The sequence below is a fragment of the Limulus polyphemus genome, unplaced genomic scaffold, assembly GCF_000517525.1.
Source record: "Limulus polyphemus unplaced genomic scaffold, Limulus_polyphemus-2.1.2 Scaffold651, whole genome shotgun sequence".
NCBI lineage: Eukaryota > Metazoa > Arthropoda > Merostomata > Xiphosura > Limulidae > Limulus > Limulus polyphemus.
Window position 1 is genome coordinate 424403 of NW_013666261.1, and position 19593 is coordinate 443995.

General features: G+C 34.7%; 1 protein-coding gene across 1 annotated transcript in view; it reads right to left on the reverse strand.

Moving 5' to 3' along the window:
• LOC111085840 (lipoma HMGIC fusion partner-like) overlaps window positions 1-19051 on the reverse strand; it is an 87431-nt gene extending 68380 nt beyond the window's left edge. The window contains exon 1 of the mRNA XM_022386247.1: window positions 18208-19051. Within this exon, the coding sequence (XP_022241955.1) occupies window positions 18208-18601 (394 nt within the window). The 5' untranslated portion in view covers window positions 18602-19051. The remainder of the gene's footprint in view (window positions 1-18207) is intronic.
• Between the last annotated feature and the right edge of the window lie 542 nt (window positions 19052-19593).

The window sequence follows — 19593 nt, forward strand, 5'->3', positions numbered from 1 at the left end:
AAGTTACCATCATATGAATATATTCCGTTCATTATCATAACACAACTTACCATCATATGTATATGTTCCGTTCATTGTCGTAATTCAAGTTAACATCGTATGAATATGTTCCGTTCATTATCATAACTCGAGTTACCATCATATGAATATGTTCCGTTCATTATCATAACACAAGTTACCATTATATGAATATGTTCCGTTCATTATCATAACACAAGTTACCATTATATGAATATGTTCCGTTCATTATCATAACACAAGTTACCATCATATGAATATGTTCCGTTCATTGTCATAATTCAAGTTACCATCATATGAATATGTTCCGTTCATTGTCGTAATTCAAGTTACCATCATATGAATATGTTCCGTTCATTATCATAACACAAGTTACCATCATATGAATATGTTCCGTTCATTATCATAACACAAGTTACCATTATATGAATATGTTCTGTTTATTGTCATAACACAAGTTACCATCATATGAATATGTTCCGTTCATTGTCATAATTCAAGTTACCATCATATGAATATGTTCCGTTCATTGTCATAATTCAAGTTATCATCATATGAATATGTTCCGTTCAGTATGTAATGTTTTTACCTGCTCAGTTTACCATGATGGCAGTCTTCTCCTACGGTTACTAGTGTTGTTTATTTCCAACTAATCTAAATTAATCTAAATTAATGCTATTAATGCTAAAAAAACTACTTTTAAAAGCACGTTTAAGGACTCTAAAATATATTATTAAGCTTACTTTCGGTTTATATTTCTAAAAGTAATTTAAAAATTATTACTTAAACTATAATAAATAAATTCATGTAATCATTTTCGGATTGAAAACCCTTGTTACAAAAACATCCAAAAATAAACATCCATTAGACAGTAAAACTAAATTCAAACACATCATATGTTACAGAAATAATTATAACTTTTAAAAACTTTATTCACTCACAAGATATTAAACTTTATTTGCTTAGTACTAACAACCTTCAGTTATAAAATATTTATTTACCCAAACGCTAGAACACGTACAATGATGGTTAACGTACGACAATTTTTTTTATATATTTTGTACATGACAGACTGGTTTACAACTGGTTTCCCATCGAAAAAGAATTCTACAGACCTTGCAGAACTAGATATTTTCAGACTGAATGAGACACGTGAATGGGTAAATGAGGAAAGTATATACCTACTAAAGTTACTTTATTTGAAATTTGTACCAAGTTTTTAACACTGTTGGTTATTGCAATAAAATGTATTCCCTGTTAATCAACCTGAAGCGTATATTAAAGGCCACACTGAGAAAAATGTTTTATGCGTAGACCTGGTGATGTTTTATCACTTTATTCAATTTGCATTTAGCATCATCCCAACATAAATAAAAACTAGTCCAAAATTTAGGTCTTGGAATTGTTTTCCACACTGGTTAAAATAATACTCAAAACCCGAGCTGTGGGGTGCAATGTGGACCTGTATTACAAAACCAAACACATATAATTTTATTATTTCAATCGAGTCTGGTATGACCTCATGATTAGGATACTCAACTCCCAATTTGCGGGTCGCGGGTTCGAATCCCATCGTCGAAAATGCTCGCCATTTCAGCTGTGGAGTTGTTTCAATGAAACGGTAAATTCCACTTTTCATTGGTAAAGAATAACCTAAGAGTGATGGTGAGTGGGGTTGATTAGCTGCCTTCACTTCTAAATTAGGACAGTTAGCGCAGACAGCCCTTGAACTTTTTTGGCAAAAATCAATAAACTAAAACTATTTAAATCAGTTAATACAATAATATTAAACTTTCAACACTTCGGCGTTAAATTCTTGAAAGTTTCTTGACTCTTAACCGAAGTTATGTGATATATGAAATCGCTAAATAAAAATAAGAAAAAACGTTCAGCGCCACCTAGAAAAAATTCAAGGGATCACTAAGGATCAACAAATTCCAAAGGTTATCAGTTTTGTTCATGTTCTAATTAATCAATACCTACAATGTTTCGATGTTTACAACACTAGGTTTAATAATATAGTAAATAATTCTATAAAAGACACGACGGCTACGAATTTTCATACTGAAAACCACATAATATATAACAAAAACCATTCCAAAATTAATACCATTAGGTAGACAGTTAGAAGCTGTACTAACCTGTGTTATTGGTTGCAGACGTTCTGTTCTTTCGAGTTACAGTAGCTTGCTAAAGGTAGGTGTAGAGTTACGTTAACTTGTGTTTATCAACTAACTATAGATAAAAGTTTGTCAGGTAACTGGTACGTACTGGGACGCCATTTCTAATTGTTATGGTTGGTGTTTTTTTGTTGTTGTTGTTATTTTCACATTTACTTTACTTTAAGGGTATCATTTAGCTATTAAACATGCCTGAATTTTGTTCTTTTGTACTTTTTTTTTCTATATGTGTACCTGATTTTGTGGTATTTTGGTGTTATGGTTTAGTTTGAATTTCACGCAAAGCTACACGAAGGCTATCTGGGCTAGCTGTCCCTAATTTAGCAGTGTAAGACTAGAGGGAAGGCAGCCAGTCATCACTACCAATCGCCAACTCTTGAGCTACTCGTTTACCAATGAATATTGGGATTGACCATAACTTTATAACGCCACCACGGCTGAAAGGGCGAGCATGTTTGGTGGGACGGGGATTCGAACCCTCAGATTGCGAGTCGAGCGCCCTAACCACCTGGCCATGCAGGGCCATGTTATTATGGTTGTGTCCCGATATGCCAATGTTCCGCATCGGGAAGTACTTTACTTTTATACTGAGATAGTTGTGTTTGGTTTTGTTTCCTTATCAGTGAGAGCTTTGCCTATTTTTTAAACTTCTTTGGTTCGACAAACAGAACTCTCGTTGCAGTTTGGCGTCAAAATAATTCACATCCGAGGTTTTTTTTTTACAGACGTTTTTTATTATATATATATATAACGCTATAAGCACATATAACGACGTACAAGCACGAATAAAATATCAACATCTTATCAAACGTTGATCTTTATCACTTATTTCTGATTAACACCTTATGCGTTAATGTTGTTGGTACGAAGAGAATAAAGTCCGCTATATAATCTTCCTGGTACATAACATTTAAGATTTAGTTTTCTCGTGAGTTCACATTAGAAACTGGTTACGGACAAACATAGGTAACGATAATTATTTTGATTTGATTTACACACAACACAAGTAGGCTGGAATCCAGCCTCGTCAAAACTCGTCATAAAAAAGGTATTACTTAATTGGTTAGATCCTGGTTGTCAAACTTTGTACGTATCGTAGATGTATTTAAGTTTATTTGTATTAAACGCCACAGTAATACAATAATATTAATACACATTAAACAACAAAGTCTCAAAGGTAAAAGTACTAAAAAAAAGCTCTATTTGTATAGCTTTAAGAGAAAATCCGAAAACATACAAATTTACAGTTACTTTTTACAAACGTGTATAATTGCTTTAGGTATTAACTTGTATATTTTGCTGTTATTCATTACAAACCAGTTATTGCTGTTGCAAATAACAAAACTTACAATGTCTCCAAAGCTTTGGTTCTAAATTGAAGAATAAAATATTCAATATTTTATCATTTCCTCTGCACTATTTAACGTTATTACACTGAATCTTTTAACACGTTATGATTAGATAAATATTATCACAACTAAAATACAGATGTGGAACATCACTACGTCTATCTGATGCCCACGCATCTTGACAATAGTCCTGCAGCATAGTTTTCTCTGAAAAGACTCCATCGTAATGCTGTCATGTACAAAACACACCACATCACTCCTCTCTGCTAACTTTATATAATCCACCTGGTGTACGAGGACAACGGTTTCCCCCATAGCTCGTTTTAACAGTTCGATCGCGTGAATATCTATAGGAGCCGCGTTTTCGCATTGAATAGTATGAATACCTATTTCATTCTCCGCCATTTCGAGGTATGCGATGGTTGAATGGATATCTCGCGAAATCAACTTGTGTACAGGTGGTCGCTTTTCCAGACAGAGATCCTTTATGGTTGTGTTACGTACTGTTGCCTGGAACACACGGACCACTTTTGCCATTAACCTTTGTATTTTTGGATTCTTGCCAGTTACAAGACGCCGCACTTTGCTTACCACAGGTCTCTTTCTGGATGGTCGTGGTGCCCTAAGTTGATCAATATTCCATTGTTTTCCAATGCTATTAAGTACAAAGGATAATCTCATCTTGTGTATTCTAAGTCCCCGATCTGAACATACATTTATGATCTAAGTGCATGCATATTTTGCGTCGGAAAGAGCATATACATACCTTTCCCAAAAGCGATGAATTTTCGATAGTATGACACTACCTACATAAAGGCAAAAAACGAAGTCAAAATGTAGTTCTGATACATCCGTTCCACCGTCGTTTTATATCGACTAACTTTGATATTCAAAATCGTTTTAATATAACGCACTCAACCCTCTGTGCTATCAGTCAGTGCCGGCAATATTACAATATGTATACACAGTTAAGCGTTTACACTTACGGTATCTTTGAAAAAAATAGAGTTTACTTAGGATTGATTGATACTAAATTTTTTGCTAGATTTACAAAGCATGGTCTACTTTTCTTCTCTCGTTGTTACTGGATTAAATTTAATATGGCGCCCGTTCTTACTTCATGGCTCAGTTGGTAAATGTAGAGTTTTGGTCAATAAATGAGTTTTATAGGACATGAACGAGTAGATGAAATGTTGAGAATTTCTGTATACTTTACAAGATAACTGCGATACTTGAAAAAATGCTTAATGCTTGTTTTTACCTTGTATCATCATTAGCACACTATATTACATATGACGTGTGTATATATGCATGTATGTTGTCTATCTTTATTCATATATTTTTTAACTTGTAGGTCAGGGGTAAGTTTAAAATGTGGGATTCGATTCCGTGGTGGACAGAGTGCAGAGAACTCACTGTGTAACTTTCCGCTAAAGCAAACAAACTCTCTCTCTCTCTTCCTAAATATATATATATATATATACTAAGAATATATATACGAATAAAATTTGTACCACCGTAAGGACAACAAGTCAGTAATAAATCAATCAGAGTGACAGCACACACACATTTTCTATGCTAGATTAACTTCGGTCTTGTTTGTACATTTATAACCCTAGAAGCTGGATATCGATACCCATGGTGGGAACAGCACAGATAGCCCATTGTGTAGCTTTGTGCTTAACTACGAACAAAGAAACAAAGTTTATAATCTTTTTCATTATCATTATATTATAATAAACAGCTAAAATACCACCAGAATCAGTTAAAATCAGCTGCTTTTGTATCGTTCCTATTTGTACTAGTGTTGTGGGATTAGGACTATTCCGTTACACTTTGATTATATTGTGATTGAAAATTGTCTGAATTTTAATATTGGCTTTATTCCTCTTCTTTCAAACTATACTTAAATTTATAAAATATAATGTCTGAGCTTTCATTGTAGTTCATAGTTTTTAATGTTACTGTTACGTTTTTTCCCCGTGTCTTTCCACATGTTTGTCCAACCCTGTATATTGAGTACAATCGAGCTTTTTCTTTTTTTCATTTTGTTTATTGTGGCTTTTGTGCGCGTGAATAAGGGCGTCTTGTTGGAAAAAAATGTGTCAATAAGCGTACGTTTTTAAGTAGCAAATATATAACGCCTTCTAATTTTGTGTATGCCATTTCCTATTACAGAATTTATTAAATCTCATCCCTTTGTGTGTCCTGCAAGGCTAAAAACCTCTCATACATCTATTTCACAAACTATAAATGTGATAGTCATAGAAGTGAGAGACATTTTATTACCTCGACGTTTCGCTTAAGACTTTTTTTAGGAGATTGACACATTAACGATCACAACAGTCGGCTTAGAATCTAGTATTTATCATGTTTACATTTCTGTACGTCATCTTTATATCGATGTAGTCACTAAATCCACCACCAAGAAATGTACGTCATGTTTGGTCACACCCCAAAGGAGACATCAGTTTTATTTCTCATTTTTTCTTAACTCAATATTTAGATAACACACTGCAACAAAAATCGCTTCTTGGCTGAAGTTGTTTCATATGATATTCAACCCCACATATATATTAAAGGAAAACTTGCTATTTTATATTTAATTTCAAGTCTGATGGGGGCTGATGGAGCAAAGCATTGCCCGAATTTTTAAAATACGGAATAATGTTTCCTAGCAAAAGCTGGCTGTTCGTACAAGATTTATGTACTATAGTAATAGGCCCAGCATGGACAGGTGGTTAGGGCGCTCGACTCGCAATCTTAGGGTCGCGAGTTCGAATCCCGGTCCCACCAAACATGCTCGCTCTTTCAGCCGTGGCGGTGTTATAATGTGATGATCAATCCCACTATTCGTTGGTAAAAGAGTAGCCCTAGAGTTGTCGGTGGGTGGTGATGACTAGCTGTCTTCTCTCTGGACTATCACTGCTAAATTAGGGACGGCTAGCACAGATAGCCCTCGTGTAGCTTTGCGCGAAATTCAAAACAACCCAACCCTTATACTATAGCAATTTATGTAAAAATATAAATATGTTAAAATAATAGCTGAACGGAGGCTACTCAATGGGCAAACGATTCATGAGAACAGTTCAATACACTTGATCGATTATATATTAACTGCCGAAGAGGGATATGTTTAGGAAAAAACGAAGAAGGTAGCTAGCTACTCAGTAATCAACAGATAGATTAAAGACATCTTAACACATTTGTTCGATTAGATTTACTGCAAAAGCGAGCGCAAAAAACAACAACAAAACAACGTTATCCAGAAGTTGATTTTAATAACTCATCACTGAAACGGTAAATTTCCTGCGCAATAAGTCATTCACGTACAATATACTGAACATTCACTAATCCTTAAACACTTGTTTTATAAGTATTGAACTTAGTGCGCACTTCGTTAGTGCTTGAGTCGCACAATACAATCAAGCAATAAAACATTACTGGTTAGTAACCGTGCAGATAATGATGACTCTAGCCGCGAAAACTAATCATCCACCCTATACGAAACTTTCTTAGTTGACAAGTGAAGAAGCGAAGAGCGCAGTCAATATTTTCTATACCAGTAACTCAGAGAAAACCAAAAAATAAATAACAAAGGCTGCTGATGTACTCTTCCAATATGGTATACGAACAAAAGGTTCTACCGATAGATTAGGGTAAACTGATAACAATATCGTAAGAAAATCAAATAATGATGCTTTTTCTTGAGGTTCAACCTGTGTTGTTCTCCAGAAAAGAAAAGAAAAATCACGTACACTCTAGCCGCCAATTTCGAAACACTTATAAAAGAAAAATTGCTTAGGGAAAAGGGTATTGTTAGTTTATCACTTATCTATATGTGGTGCTCAGGGAACTGAGAGATAAACTTACACAGTTGGTGAGATTTCACATAGAACATTGGTGAAAAGGAAGCTTTGCTATAAGTTACGTCGATACATAAGAAAACCAACTCCACAACATTTATAAAGAATCTGTTGTTATTGATATGATACTTGCTTGTTTTTTGTTTGTTCTTTACATGATTCTGGATTAAACTGAAGGTATAAGCTGTGGTCACAAATTTAGATCTTCGTTGCTGACGATTGTCATATTCTGCTGTTTAGATAATTAAATATTGAACTGATCAACAAAGAATGAACTCTTAATATTTACATGTATTATCGAGCAATTCTGAGCTTATGCTGCTGTGCACAAGACAATATTTCTTTATCATTTGCTTTTCCTATGTTTAATACGCATATACATCTATTAGATTTCCAACTTTTTAAAATTCCGTTTCTTGTTATTCTGATTGTGGTAATGATATATCTTCTTTAGCAATGTTACTAAACATTCACTTTCTGCAAATCAATAAATAGATAAAATTAGAAGACTACTCAACCCACTTGGAGCTTTAGGTACTTTGGTAAATTGTGTATACAGTACCATGAGGAATGGTATAAAAATCCTATAGTTTATCATGATTTCTACACAATAGTTGTACATCTCATTGCCTGACACCAAGTGCAGAACACACAACTTGTCAGTATAGCCATCACAAATATATATGTTCTAACCTGTATGTGTGTGTTTGTTTCACTTCGAAATATGATGTTTGTTTGAATCTTAAACAAATATTGACTGCAGTGCATGAATCGAGAAGCACTTACTGAAGGGTTTGATACATAGATGTACATGTGTTTGTAGGTAATCTTCCCATTTCAGATACACTATGTCGTAAACAAAATTACATGTATAAATCACTATTTCACTAGACTTCCTAACACAAATAGATCTGTATTTTTGCATCATTTGAATTAACTAGTTAATACTAATAAACATTCTGGTACAGCAATTATAACTGACAAAGTACGAATAATTCCCAAGTATTAACTGAAGACATACAGAATCTTATGTCATCTATACCAGCACCGTGAGCGCCTAACTTTGTTTAAAAGTTCGGCAAGGAAAAACTGGCAAGCGAAATGAGGCAATAAAAATGTTTGCCTAACAATATTCAAAGTGGGGTTGCATGTGCCACTTCTGTCCTCCCCCTCCACTGGTCAAGCACTTACGTCCAGCACGAATAAATTTCAACGTTATTATTGAAATTTCTGGGATATATTCGTTCCAATTAACACGTAGAAAGAATATATATATATAAGACATTTTACAGTGTAGAAGTAATTGTTGTGGCTTTAGCGTGGGACGTGATAGAAGAGCTTTCTGAGAGTGTAGGCAGACACATGGGCATCTCGTATGTTCGTTAAAGTTCATATGACATAAATCAGACAGGCGTGTGTTGTCTGGTGCTGTCTTGAAGCTGTGAATATCTACAAAAATATCCTAGAACATAAGCTGCAAACATTTGAATATTGATCTTGACACTTTGGTACCATCTTATTAGTACTACCACTTCAATACAGTCAGATTGATACTACCTGTTCAGTATAGTAAAATTGACACTACCAGTTCAATACAGTCAGATTGACACTACCAGTTCAATATTGTCAGATTGGTACTACCAGTTCAATATAGTCAGATTGGTACTACCAGTTCAATACAGTCAGATTGACACTACCTGTTCAATACAGTCAGATTAACACTACCAGTTCAATATAGTCAGATTGGTACTACCAGTTCAATATAGTCAGATTGGCACTACCAGTTCAATGCAGTCAGATTGGTACTACCAGTTCAATACAGTCAGATTGACACCACCAGTTCAATGCAGTAAAATTGACACTAACAGTTCAATACAGTCAGCTTGGTACTACCAGTTCAATAAATTAAGATTGATACTAACAGTTCAATACATTCAGATTGGTACAATTAGTTCAACAAAATCACATTGGTAGAGCAAGTTCAATACAATCAGACTGACACTACCCGTTCAATACAGTCAGATTGGTACTACTAGTTCAATACAGTCAGATTGACACCACTAGTTCAATACAGTCAAATTGACACTACCAGTTCAATATAATCACACTGGTACAGCAAGTTCAATACGTCAGATTTGGTCAACTGAATCTGTTATTCGTATAAAAAGTTATTGCAGGGGAAACAGTGTTTCTTAAAATCGACAAAACACACTTAGACATAGTAATTTTAGATCATAGTGAATATAAGCACATACACATAAAATGTATGTTCTTTTCATAAACTAATATTTTGCCTTTTAGGAATGATAAAATGTACCTATAAAGTTAAGGTGGCTGTCATATAGACGGCTTTCCACAGAATTCCATGTTACATTAATAATATTACGCTAGGATCAAATCGTTTGATTTTATGAAAAATGTTACAAAAAGTTTAATATTTTAGAACGTTTCTTCTAGACTTAAACTCGCTTGGGAGAAAAGTCGGAACATTTTAGAAAAGTTAAGTAATGTTACACTATAATTTCTGTTTTAGAAGGTAATTTAGTCTCTAGAAGGAGATTCTCAAAAGACCACCTTTCGAGATTCGTTCAACACTCTTTAAAGAAATGATCTGAATTAATTTCCTATCAGAAATAACTTTTCTTAACATTTCCACGTATGATGCAAAGTCAAAATGTCGTATCAGTTTTTTCTAGCGATTTTTTCAGGGTACCGTATATTTCCAGCCAAGATGTGTTGACGCGAAATCAGATATCATTAAATTATGAATAAGTATCACATATATTATACACTTTCAGCACAAAATTTTTCAGTCATATTTGTTTTTCGCTTGTGAAAAGTTAGAAGCTTACATTATGATTATTTTCAATTACTCACAATCTGTGAATGAAAATTTTGTAAGATCTATTTTCACCTCGCAACTTCATTTTCGAACATGGGAGCCCTTTCTAAATATAGGCAATTTCTCATTTACAACCATTGTTATCATTACTAAATAAATATTTATAGTATGAGACAAGAAAGGGTTTTGTATAAATAAAACGGTTTAAACTAACTTCACTATACTCCTCAATTTATCATTTGTATATGCACGATCAACTAATTTACTACATGGTTAATCTGTAACAGTGGATCGTATTCTCAATTAAAAGCAACCAGATGGAGATATAAGCAACTCCCTTTCTGAAACTATCTACTTTTGACCAGTAAGCTAGTTTAATTAAAACTTGAATTAATAATACACTTCAAAACACCACACTACTTAATGTACTACAAGATAACTTCGAACAAAGCGGTATTTGGATTAAACTGAGCAGTGCTGTGACACTGGAGATTCTTCTCATTATGTACTCAAGCCTTTTACAGTAGAGCCCTCTTGTGGTCAGAAAGAACTGAGCTTTATACTGTAGTACATGTTATTCTGAACTGTGTGTTAGATCATGTTTCATTTGAATTTAACTGACATATACAGAGTAGTGTCGTCATATTAAGATTATGACTGACTTAGTGTAGTACGTATACATATACTCACACACACACACAGTATTCGGTGCACTTTGCGAATGAACTGCATTCCTACTTTGATTACAGTACCTAAGAGTACAACAGCCTTTCCTAAACATTTTATATAGGATGTGTTATAGAACCTCTGATTGGATGTTACTGAGTGAAACTACCATTACAACTTACATGACGTAATGAAAATCCTTCGTGATTTTTGCGGCTTTTCTGAGAGCTGCAATATGATACAAAGGCTCAAAGAAAAATTTCACAGGTTGTGTTTACTACACTACATAGCCTAAGATGTTTAGGAGAGTCATCTCTTCCACGAAATCAGATCAGACCTTCTCCTTAACGGATGTTGAACAAAGTCTGGAAACCCAGCTTACTTCTCTTAGATTATATACGATATTCTACAGATGTGGACGCTGATAAATAATTAAAGCCACCTAAGTAAAACGTCAGCTAGAATAAAACAAATGGCGAAACAAGTAATTCCGAAGAACTATTTTTTATTATTCATATAATACAATACTCAACAATATACTTCCATAAAGACTTCAGGCACGGCCTATGAAGTACGTATACTCTAAAGCAATAATTTAAAAATACGTTATTATGAGTATCAATTTTAGATTTCCTTTACATTAAATCAGAAGTTTTTATTTATATGTATACACTACTAAAAATGTCGTAAAAATCTCTCGCTTTGCGTTAAAGGTGAATATGCGGTGTACGAGTTATTGAAGCAGGCAAATATAATACACGTGCATTTTAGCTATATTAGTTCTCGCTGAAAATCCCTGATCCTACTGTAAAAAATATCTTACTAATTCTGCTATTTGACGAAGTCCTTTTAAAAGGCATACATTGCCTCAAAGTATGCAAGTTATTTGCATCTTAATTTAAAAAAGTGTTTTCAAATAAATCTCAGACAGCTTCGAATGATAATTCTAAAACGTTACAAATAACGAGTACAGAATTTTACATTTTAAATCTCTTATAATTAAAAAAAAACAAAAAAAAACACAACTCAATGTGTAGAAACTGATCTTCATCATTCTTATAGCAGTTATGTTTTCAGTTTCAAACAAATGGCTGGCGAAAGCATTCGCTATTGAACGATCTTTATTTTGGAACTTGATCTATGTTTGTGGAATGTATCCATAGATTGTTCAGGAATTCACCTGATATCATGTTTATCGCAAAATGAATGGATAAGAATGGCAGAAAAATCCAAACAGCAAACCAAATTATGGGTGACAGTGAAAGAGGGTCTGGTTTAAGTAAAATAGTTCTTCTGTTTATACAGGGTGGGTCAAACATGACATCTTCATTTTATCTTGTGCGGTAAAGACTGTGACTGGTTATTTGGTTATATGCTGTAAACCGACTGTGATAAACCTCAATGTGACTATTGTATGTATATTTAGCTTGCTCGCTCGTGTGGAGTATGTGGTAAATTAGTTTTGGGACCACCTTATACAAAGGAAGTAAGAACTCACAGTTAAAACAAGTAATTTGTTTAGGATTGACTAAACCTCTATGGATTACCCTAACTAACTTAAACTTCAAACAATGTTCAGTGAATAAATGGGCAGTTTCTCCAGGGGCTAAATGCTAATCTCTAACCAAGTGGAATTACAACATCAACAAAAACTTACAGTCCTCTTTAGACATACTGATATTGCAGGAATTCTTCCTTCTATTCATCGAATGTTTTTTACAACTGCACTTGATATACAAGTACTTAAACGTATGTTATACACAGTTTCAGTTCCGCCACTGACATCACTTCCTGTTTAGCTATCCAAAAGGTGTCCTTTCACCCGACCATAAAAGTATTTTGTCCGTCATTTTTATTTATTATTACACAAACGCGACATTTTTTCCCTTATAAGCGTAACAGTAAAATAACAATTAAAGCGTCCTCTGAAGTTTAAAACTACAATTATTTTATGGGGAATTGAAATAGCTCTTATGTAACAACTAATTCGAAAAAATACGAGAAAAAAATATTTTACGTGAGTAATCGTCACCAATTCGTTATTATCAGAACATTGGATATCAACATACGTTATTTACAAAGCTTGGCGTTCAGAAATGTATAGAAAAAATGGTTGCCTACAAAAAGTTAATGTTCATTTTAATTTTCACTAATTATTAAGTGTTACAAAAATCATTAAAACAGACGTTTATAGAAGATAGTATCCATATTTATATCAACTGTTGGATTGTTTGCAGTTAAGCGAAAAGCTATACAATGGGCTATCTGAGCTCTGTCCAACGCCGGCATAAGAACCCGACCTTTTAATGTTATAAGCCTTCAGATAATCGCTGAGCCACCAGAGGGTATTGTTTGTTTGTAATTAAGCACAAAGCTACACAATGGGCTATCTGTGCTCTGGACACCACAGGTATCGAAACCCGGATTCTAGCGTTGTAAGTCCTCAGACATACCGCTGTGCCACTGGGAGGCCGAGGGTATTGTCAACTGCACTGAAACTTTCCATTTAGATTCAAACATGGATTAAAGCCTTGAAAGGTGTTGGGTATAACATTTTTATCACGAAACTAAATATATAAACATCTGAAGATGTGCACAGTAAAAATGTTGGTATATGTGTGTGTGTTTATAATTACAATCGTTTGTATTTCTTCTGAACTTCTTTAATTTGATTTTATCTGTTTGTTTATCTTATATCACTCAAGATAAATATCAGCAGCCAACGTGATAACAAAAGTTATAAGTTCTATAAAGCTCAGTTATGATTAGATATATTTTAAATCAAAACGTAAAGTAAACACTGTGTGTTAAAACTGAATGGCCGAAAATAAGTAACTTGAAAAGGACAATTTGAAGAAATGTTACAAATCTGATCCTGGTTAGGCGTGGCCAATTTGTGAATCCGATTATTCGTGCTTCCTTTCCTGCTATTGCAACAAAACGTGCTTAGCACTTTCGAGTCGTGTGTGTGTTATAAGTGTGACGGCCAAACCCACTATTCTACCAGAGACAACAGTAGCTAAAGAGTTGGTGATAGATAGTGTTGACTATCTGCCTTCCCTCTGGCCTTAGTTCAAACTTAGGGGCGACTGTACTCTGATACTCCTTTTGAAGCTTTGCTCAAAAATTCTAAAGCCAACAACAACAAAACTATTCGGAGAGAAAGGCACGACTGGACGATCTTAGCTGGCTGAGCGACTGCGCGATCCAAGTGGCACGTCAAGAAAATCAGCTGTGAAGATGGGCTGTCATCCACAAGCTTTATTTTTTCTTGACAAGCAAGTGCTTAATTGACTCTTCTCGATGTTCCCATATTCCATTCTGTCTCGTTATTTCAGTAGACTTCTCATGATAAATTATTCCCTTTCCAGACCTTGTCTTGGCTGTTACGAACGCCCTCAGTTCTTCTGACGTTCATTGGAGTGATACATGAGAGCAGACACGTGGAAGTCAGGCTTTCGTAAGATATCCAAATTATTTACGGTATGTGGGTGTAAAAACGGCGCTTATAATAAGAACATCGATAACAACAACGCTATAGCGTAGACAGACTATATACCTTTCACTCATAAAGTTTCACCAATAATATAACATAAGACACTGCGCTTAGTGCTCCGTAAAAGAAAAATGCAACAATACATAACTCAATAATTCTGACAGATGAAGCTCACGGGCTTGTCTGGCAACAGACAGAAACGTAACATAGCTTTGTTGATATTCTAGTTGCTGCTTTCAAAAGACGAATAAAACCGGTTTGTCAATATTCATTGTGGTGTTTACAAAGGAGAGCTAACACGAATTTCTGTAATTTAAGTAGTTTGCTCTGATCGGAAAGTAGTATCAATTTAAGCAGTTTGTTCTGCTCGGAAGTTAGTATTAATTTAAGTAGTTTGCTCTGGCTCTGATCGGAAAGTAGTATCAATTTAAGTAGTTTGTTCTGCTCGGAAGTTAGTATTAATTTAAGTAGTTTGCTCTGATCGGAAGTTAGTATTAATTTCAATAGTTTACTCTGATCGGAAAGTAGTATCAATTTAAGTAGTTTGCTATTAGTATTAATTTAAGTAGTTTACTCTGATCGGAAGTTAGTATTAATTTAAGTATTTTCCTCTGATCAGAAGTTAGTATTAATTTTAGTAGTTTGCTCTAATCAGACGTTAGTATTTATTCAACAAACTGTTCCAATACATAGATAACAAGGTTCATTTAATATTAGACAAAATGCTTCCAATAGAAAGACAACAAGAATGTCAAGTACAAATGCGTCATTACAAATCGTATCTTATTAACTAGATATAAGTATGAGATGAATAATGGTGTCAAACCTAAAATGTTTCATTATAAGTAGTGTTTTATCAACTGGATCTAATCTATATGTAGGTAATAATGTAAAAAAAAACAACAAGTTAATCATTATAAATCATGTCTCATCAATTGGAACTAACTAGATATGGGTAATATCGCCAACAACAACAAGTTAACCATTTATAGACCGTATCTCATCAACTGGATGTAACTCTGGTTCGGGTAATAATGTCAACAACAACAACAAATGAGCCAGTTATAGACCGTATTTCATCAACTGGATTTAACTCTGGTTCGGTTAATAGTGTCAACAACAACAAATGAACCATTTATAGACCGTATCTCATCAACTGGATGTAACTCTGGTTCGGGTAATAATGTCAACAACAACAAATGAACCAGTTATAGACCGTATTTCATCAACTGGATGTAACTCTGGTTCGGATAATAGTGTCAACAACAACAAATGAACCAGTTATAGACCGTATCTCATCAAATGGATGTAACTCTGGTTCGGTAATAATGTCAACAACAACAACAAATGAGCCATTTACAACCAGTATCTCATCAACTGGATGTAACTCTGATTCAGATGATAATGTCTGATGTCGTAAATTATTTAATAAGTATCATGTGGATTGTCATCAGGCTACGGCACTTCATGATATGGGTGTAACTCCGTTGTTTGTAATTATATCATAAATGTCGTGTGGGTTATTATCAGGTTACAACACTTTGTGAATTAAATGAAACTCTAATGTGAGTAATCATATCACAAGTATCGTTTGGGTTATTATCAGGTTACAACACTTTGTGAATTAAATGAAACTCTAATGTGAGTAATCATATCACAAGTATCATTTGGGTTATTATCAGGTTACAACACTTGGTGAATTAAATGAAACTCTAATGTGAGTAATCATATCACAAATATCATTTGGGTTGTTATCAGGTTACAACACTTTGTGAATTAAATGAAACTCTAATGTGGGTAATTATATCGCAAATATTATGTAGGTTATAATCAGATTACAGCGCATCATGAATGAAATCTAATTCTGATGTGGTTAATTATATCATAGATATCATGTGGGCTATCATCAAGGTTACAACACTTCGTGATTTGGATTTAACTGTCAGTAATTATATCAGAATTAGCGTGTGGGTTATCATCAGGTTACTCACACATATATTGGGTGTAACTTATAAATATTAAATGTATTACTGATTTAAAATTTCTTCTTGGTTTTCTAGATTAATATTATACATATATATTGCATGGTATCGGTTTTCTGTGAACAATGGATGCCAGCATGATTATTTATTTGTTGCTTTTAGGTATCCAAAGGCAACGTAAAAAGTATTGAAATTAGAGAGACTATTCCATTTTTTATCCTGTTACTATTTTGTTTAATTTATTGTTGTTACTAAATTAGTTAATTAACCTTTATTTCAGACTTTGTTAAGTACTCTTTTATGATTGGATTTTATTTTATCACAGTAATCAAAATACTGAGAGAAGATAACCAAGTCAAGGACTATGACCCATTTTTTATGACTTTCTGTAACTGATTTTGATAGACTGAATTCTATTTAAATCTCATTTAGTAAAAATATTATTGCGGTATTATGGGGAGGTTACTTCGTTTGACTCTTGATCACTGGTAAGTTTGTGATTTATTGAAACGTCTTGCTTTAGATTTCTAAAAGGAATGCTCTATACATGAAAGTCATTCAAACTTAACAGACAGCGCAATTTGAGGGTCGCGGGTTCGAATCCCCGTCCCACTAAACATGCTCGCCCTTTCAGCCGTGGTGGCGTTATAATATGACGGTCAGTCCCACTATTCGTTGGTAAAATAGTAGCCCAAGAGTTGGCGGTGGGTGGTGATGACTAGCTGCCTTCCCTCTAGTCTTACACTGCTAAATTAGAGACGGCTAGCGCAGATAGCCCTCGTGTAGCTTTGCACAAAATTCAAAACAAACAAACTAAATGACAACTCGTAGCCGCTCTATTGGTATTACGTCATTGAAACTTAATCTGTGTAACTTGTTAATTTTTATCCATGACCAACAAACCCCCCGCTTAGAATAACTTATTCCTCTTCTGATTGTAAAACAACTGTTATTTCCTGATCATACTCTGAGTAACGACAATGCCACCTATCTTCTAAATATTTTTGGATTTGATTTCTTTTTTCTTTTTTTATATATTTTCATGGTTAAACTTGGTTTAGATTAAGTTCATTACTACCAGCCCCCCAGTGGCACAGCGGCATGTCTGCGGAATCATAACGCTAGAATCTCGGTTTCGATACCCGTGGTGGGCAGAGCACAGATAGCCCATTGTGTAGCTTTGTGCTTAATTACAAACAAACAATCATTACTACCAAAACTAAAGTTTTTTTTTGTTCACCAAATTCAACGTTTTATTGTTGTTTGACAAAACGTTATGTAAGGACGCACATTATGCTAATATAATAATAGGTAGGCAAACAATGATTTATAAACATAAGGAAGAGTTTCATTGATGGAAGAACATACTACATGTTTCGACAGAGCATTGGTCTGCCTTCCTCAGGTAAAATAAAACTTTTCGATATGCTTATAATTCGTTGTTTGCCTACCTATTATTCTAGTGATTGTATCAATCTTCACTAGCTGTAGCGTTCTAATCTTTATATTTTTACTCTCAGTGATTCCACTACAAATTACCCTCCCCCCAGTGTCTCAGCAGCAGGTCTGAGGGTTCAAACCGCTATAAACCGGGTTTCGTTACTTATGATGGGCATAGATAGCTCATTGGGTAGCTTTGCGCTTCACAACAAACAAACGATACAAATCGCTCTGTCTGGCTTTCTTTACAGATCTGCTGTCTTCTGATACCTTGTGAAGTTTTAAGCAATTTTAACACAGAAAAGATAGACGCAGTCAAACTTTCTACCAGTATACATGAAGCTAAAGTATGCAGAAAATTTACTCACCCGTCAGGACCTGAACCAGACCCAAGGCACGTGCTACTCGCTTAGTCACTACGTCTGCCACGCAGCACGCTGCCAAAGCTGTGAAGGCCACGAGAAGTGAAGTGGCAGCCCCGACTCCAACGGAAATCGTGGTAATTTGCCATGAAACACTAGGAATATCGTGGAAGGTGGTGTAGCGGCCGCACTCGTGGATTATCTGAACTCCTCCGTCCTCATTCATTCGTGGATAGCTGCAACGCCTGAAGGAGCCAAAAGATACCTCGGTGGAGTTGAACAAGGCACCCTGGAACCAGAAGGGCAAATAGAAACCAGCACAGTTCAGAATGGCAGCCGCTAGAGAAAGAGAAGCCCAGAAAACACCTGTGGCTGTGAGGCTACTTGCAAGTACGGGCATCTTATAAGACTCGGGACAATAATAGTAATTCTTTTCTTCTCAACGAAGTGCTCTTCGTTTCTAGCAGGAATATCAGCTATAAAACAAGTTGCTGAACGGAAAAACTACAAACTTCTAAAGTGGAATGAATCAAGAAACTTTGTTATCTTCCAGAATAGAAATAAAACAAAAACAACTCATTTCATCTTCAACAATATGAACTCTTTGGGGTACAGAAATCAGGCAAATAAGTGAGTAACTATATAAACAGGTGATAAAACGTCTGTCTAGAATATGTTATGGTATCGACGCTAACTAACTTCGTCGGTACAGGCGATACAGCGTGACTTGCTGCGAGGAGCGAAGAAAGGCGTCTGTTAGCTAGCGGTGACAACCAGAGTTTACACCGCGTTAGTCTACTAGCTTGCCTGCCGTAGTTCGTTAGGGCAAGTCGCTGCGTTTTGACCGTATCCGTTGGTCCTTACAATAGCCTCTAGAGGGCGACGACAAACGCTGCTCGAAATCAGTAACTGCTGTAGGAGCACAGTAGAAGTAATTGAAACACATATGACGAATACGAAAACTAACTTCGTCTTAATCACGAAAAATTGCCAAGTGCGCTACTATGTTATAGTCAAACCTCACTGTTGAAGTTTTTTTTTTTTTAGAAGCGTCAATTTGGCTCAAAAAGTTTTATGAATTAAAAAACAACGTTGCTGAATGGTTTTCGAATCAAACTTTTTAAACCGTTAGTTATTTTCTATAATCAATCAACTCAAGTATTACATTGATAAAACAGTTCACAGTTTAGTATCACAAAAAATATTCTGGTTGACGTAATATTCAACAACTGTGTGTCAAAATTTATTTTAAAGAAAACAACGGATGGTTTTAACACAAAATTTTGTCTCTGTTTTAATCAAGTATGTTTTGACACAATTCTCTCATTAGTTTCTCATAATGTAACTTCTGTTTGTCTTCTCATCAGATATGTTTTGTTTTAACATACAATT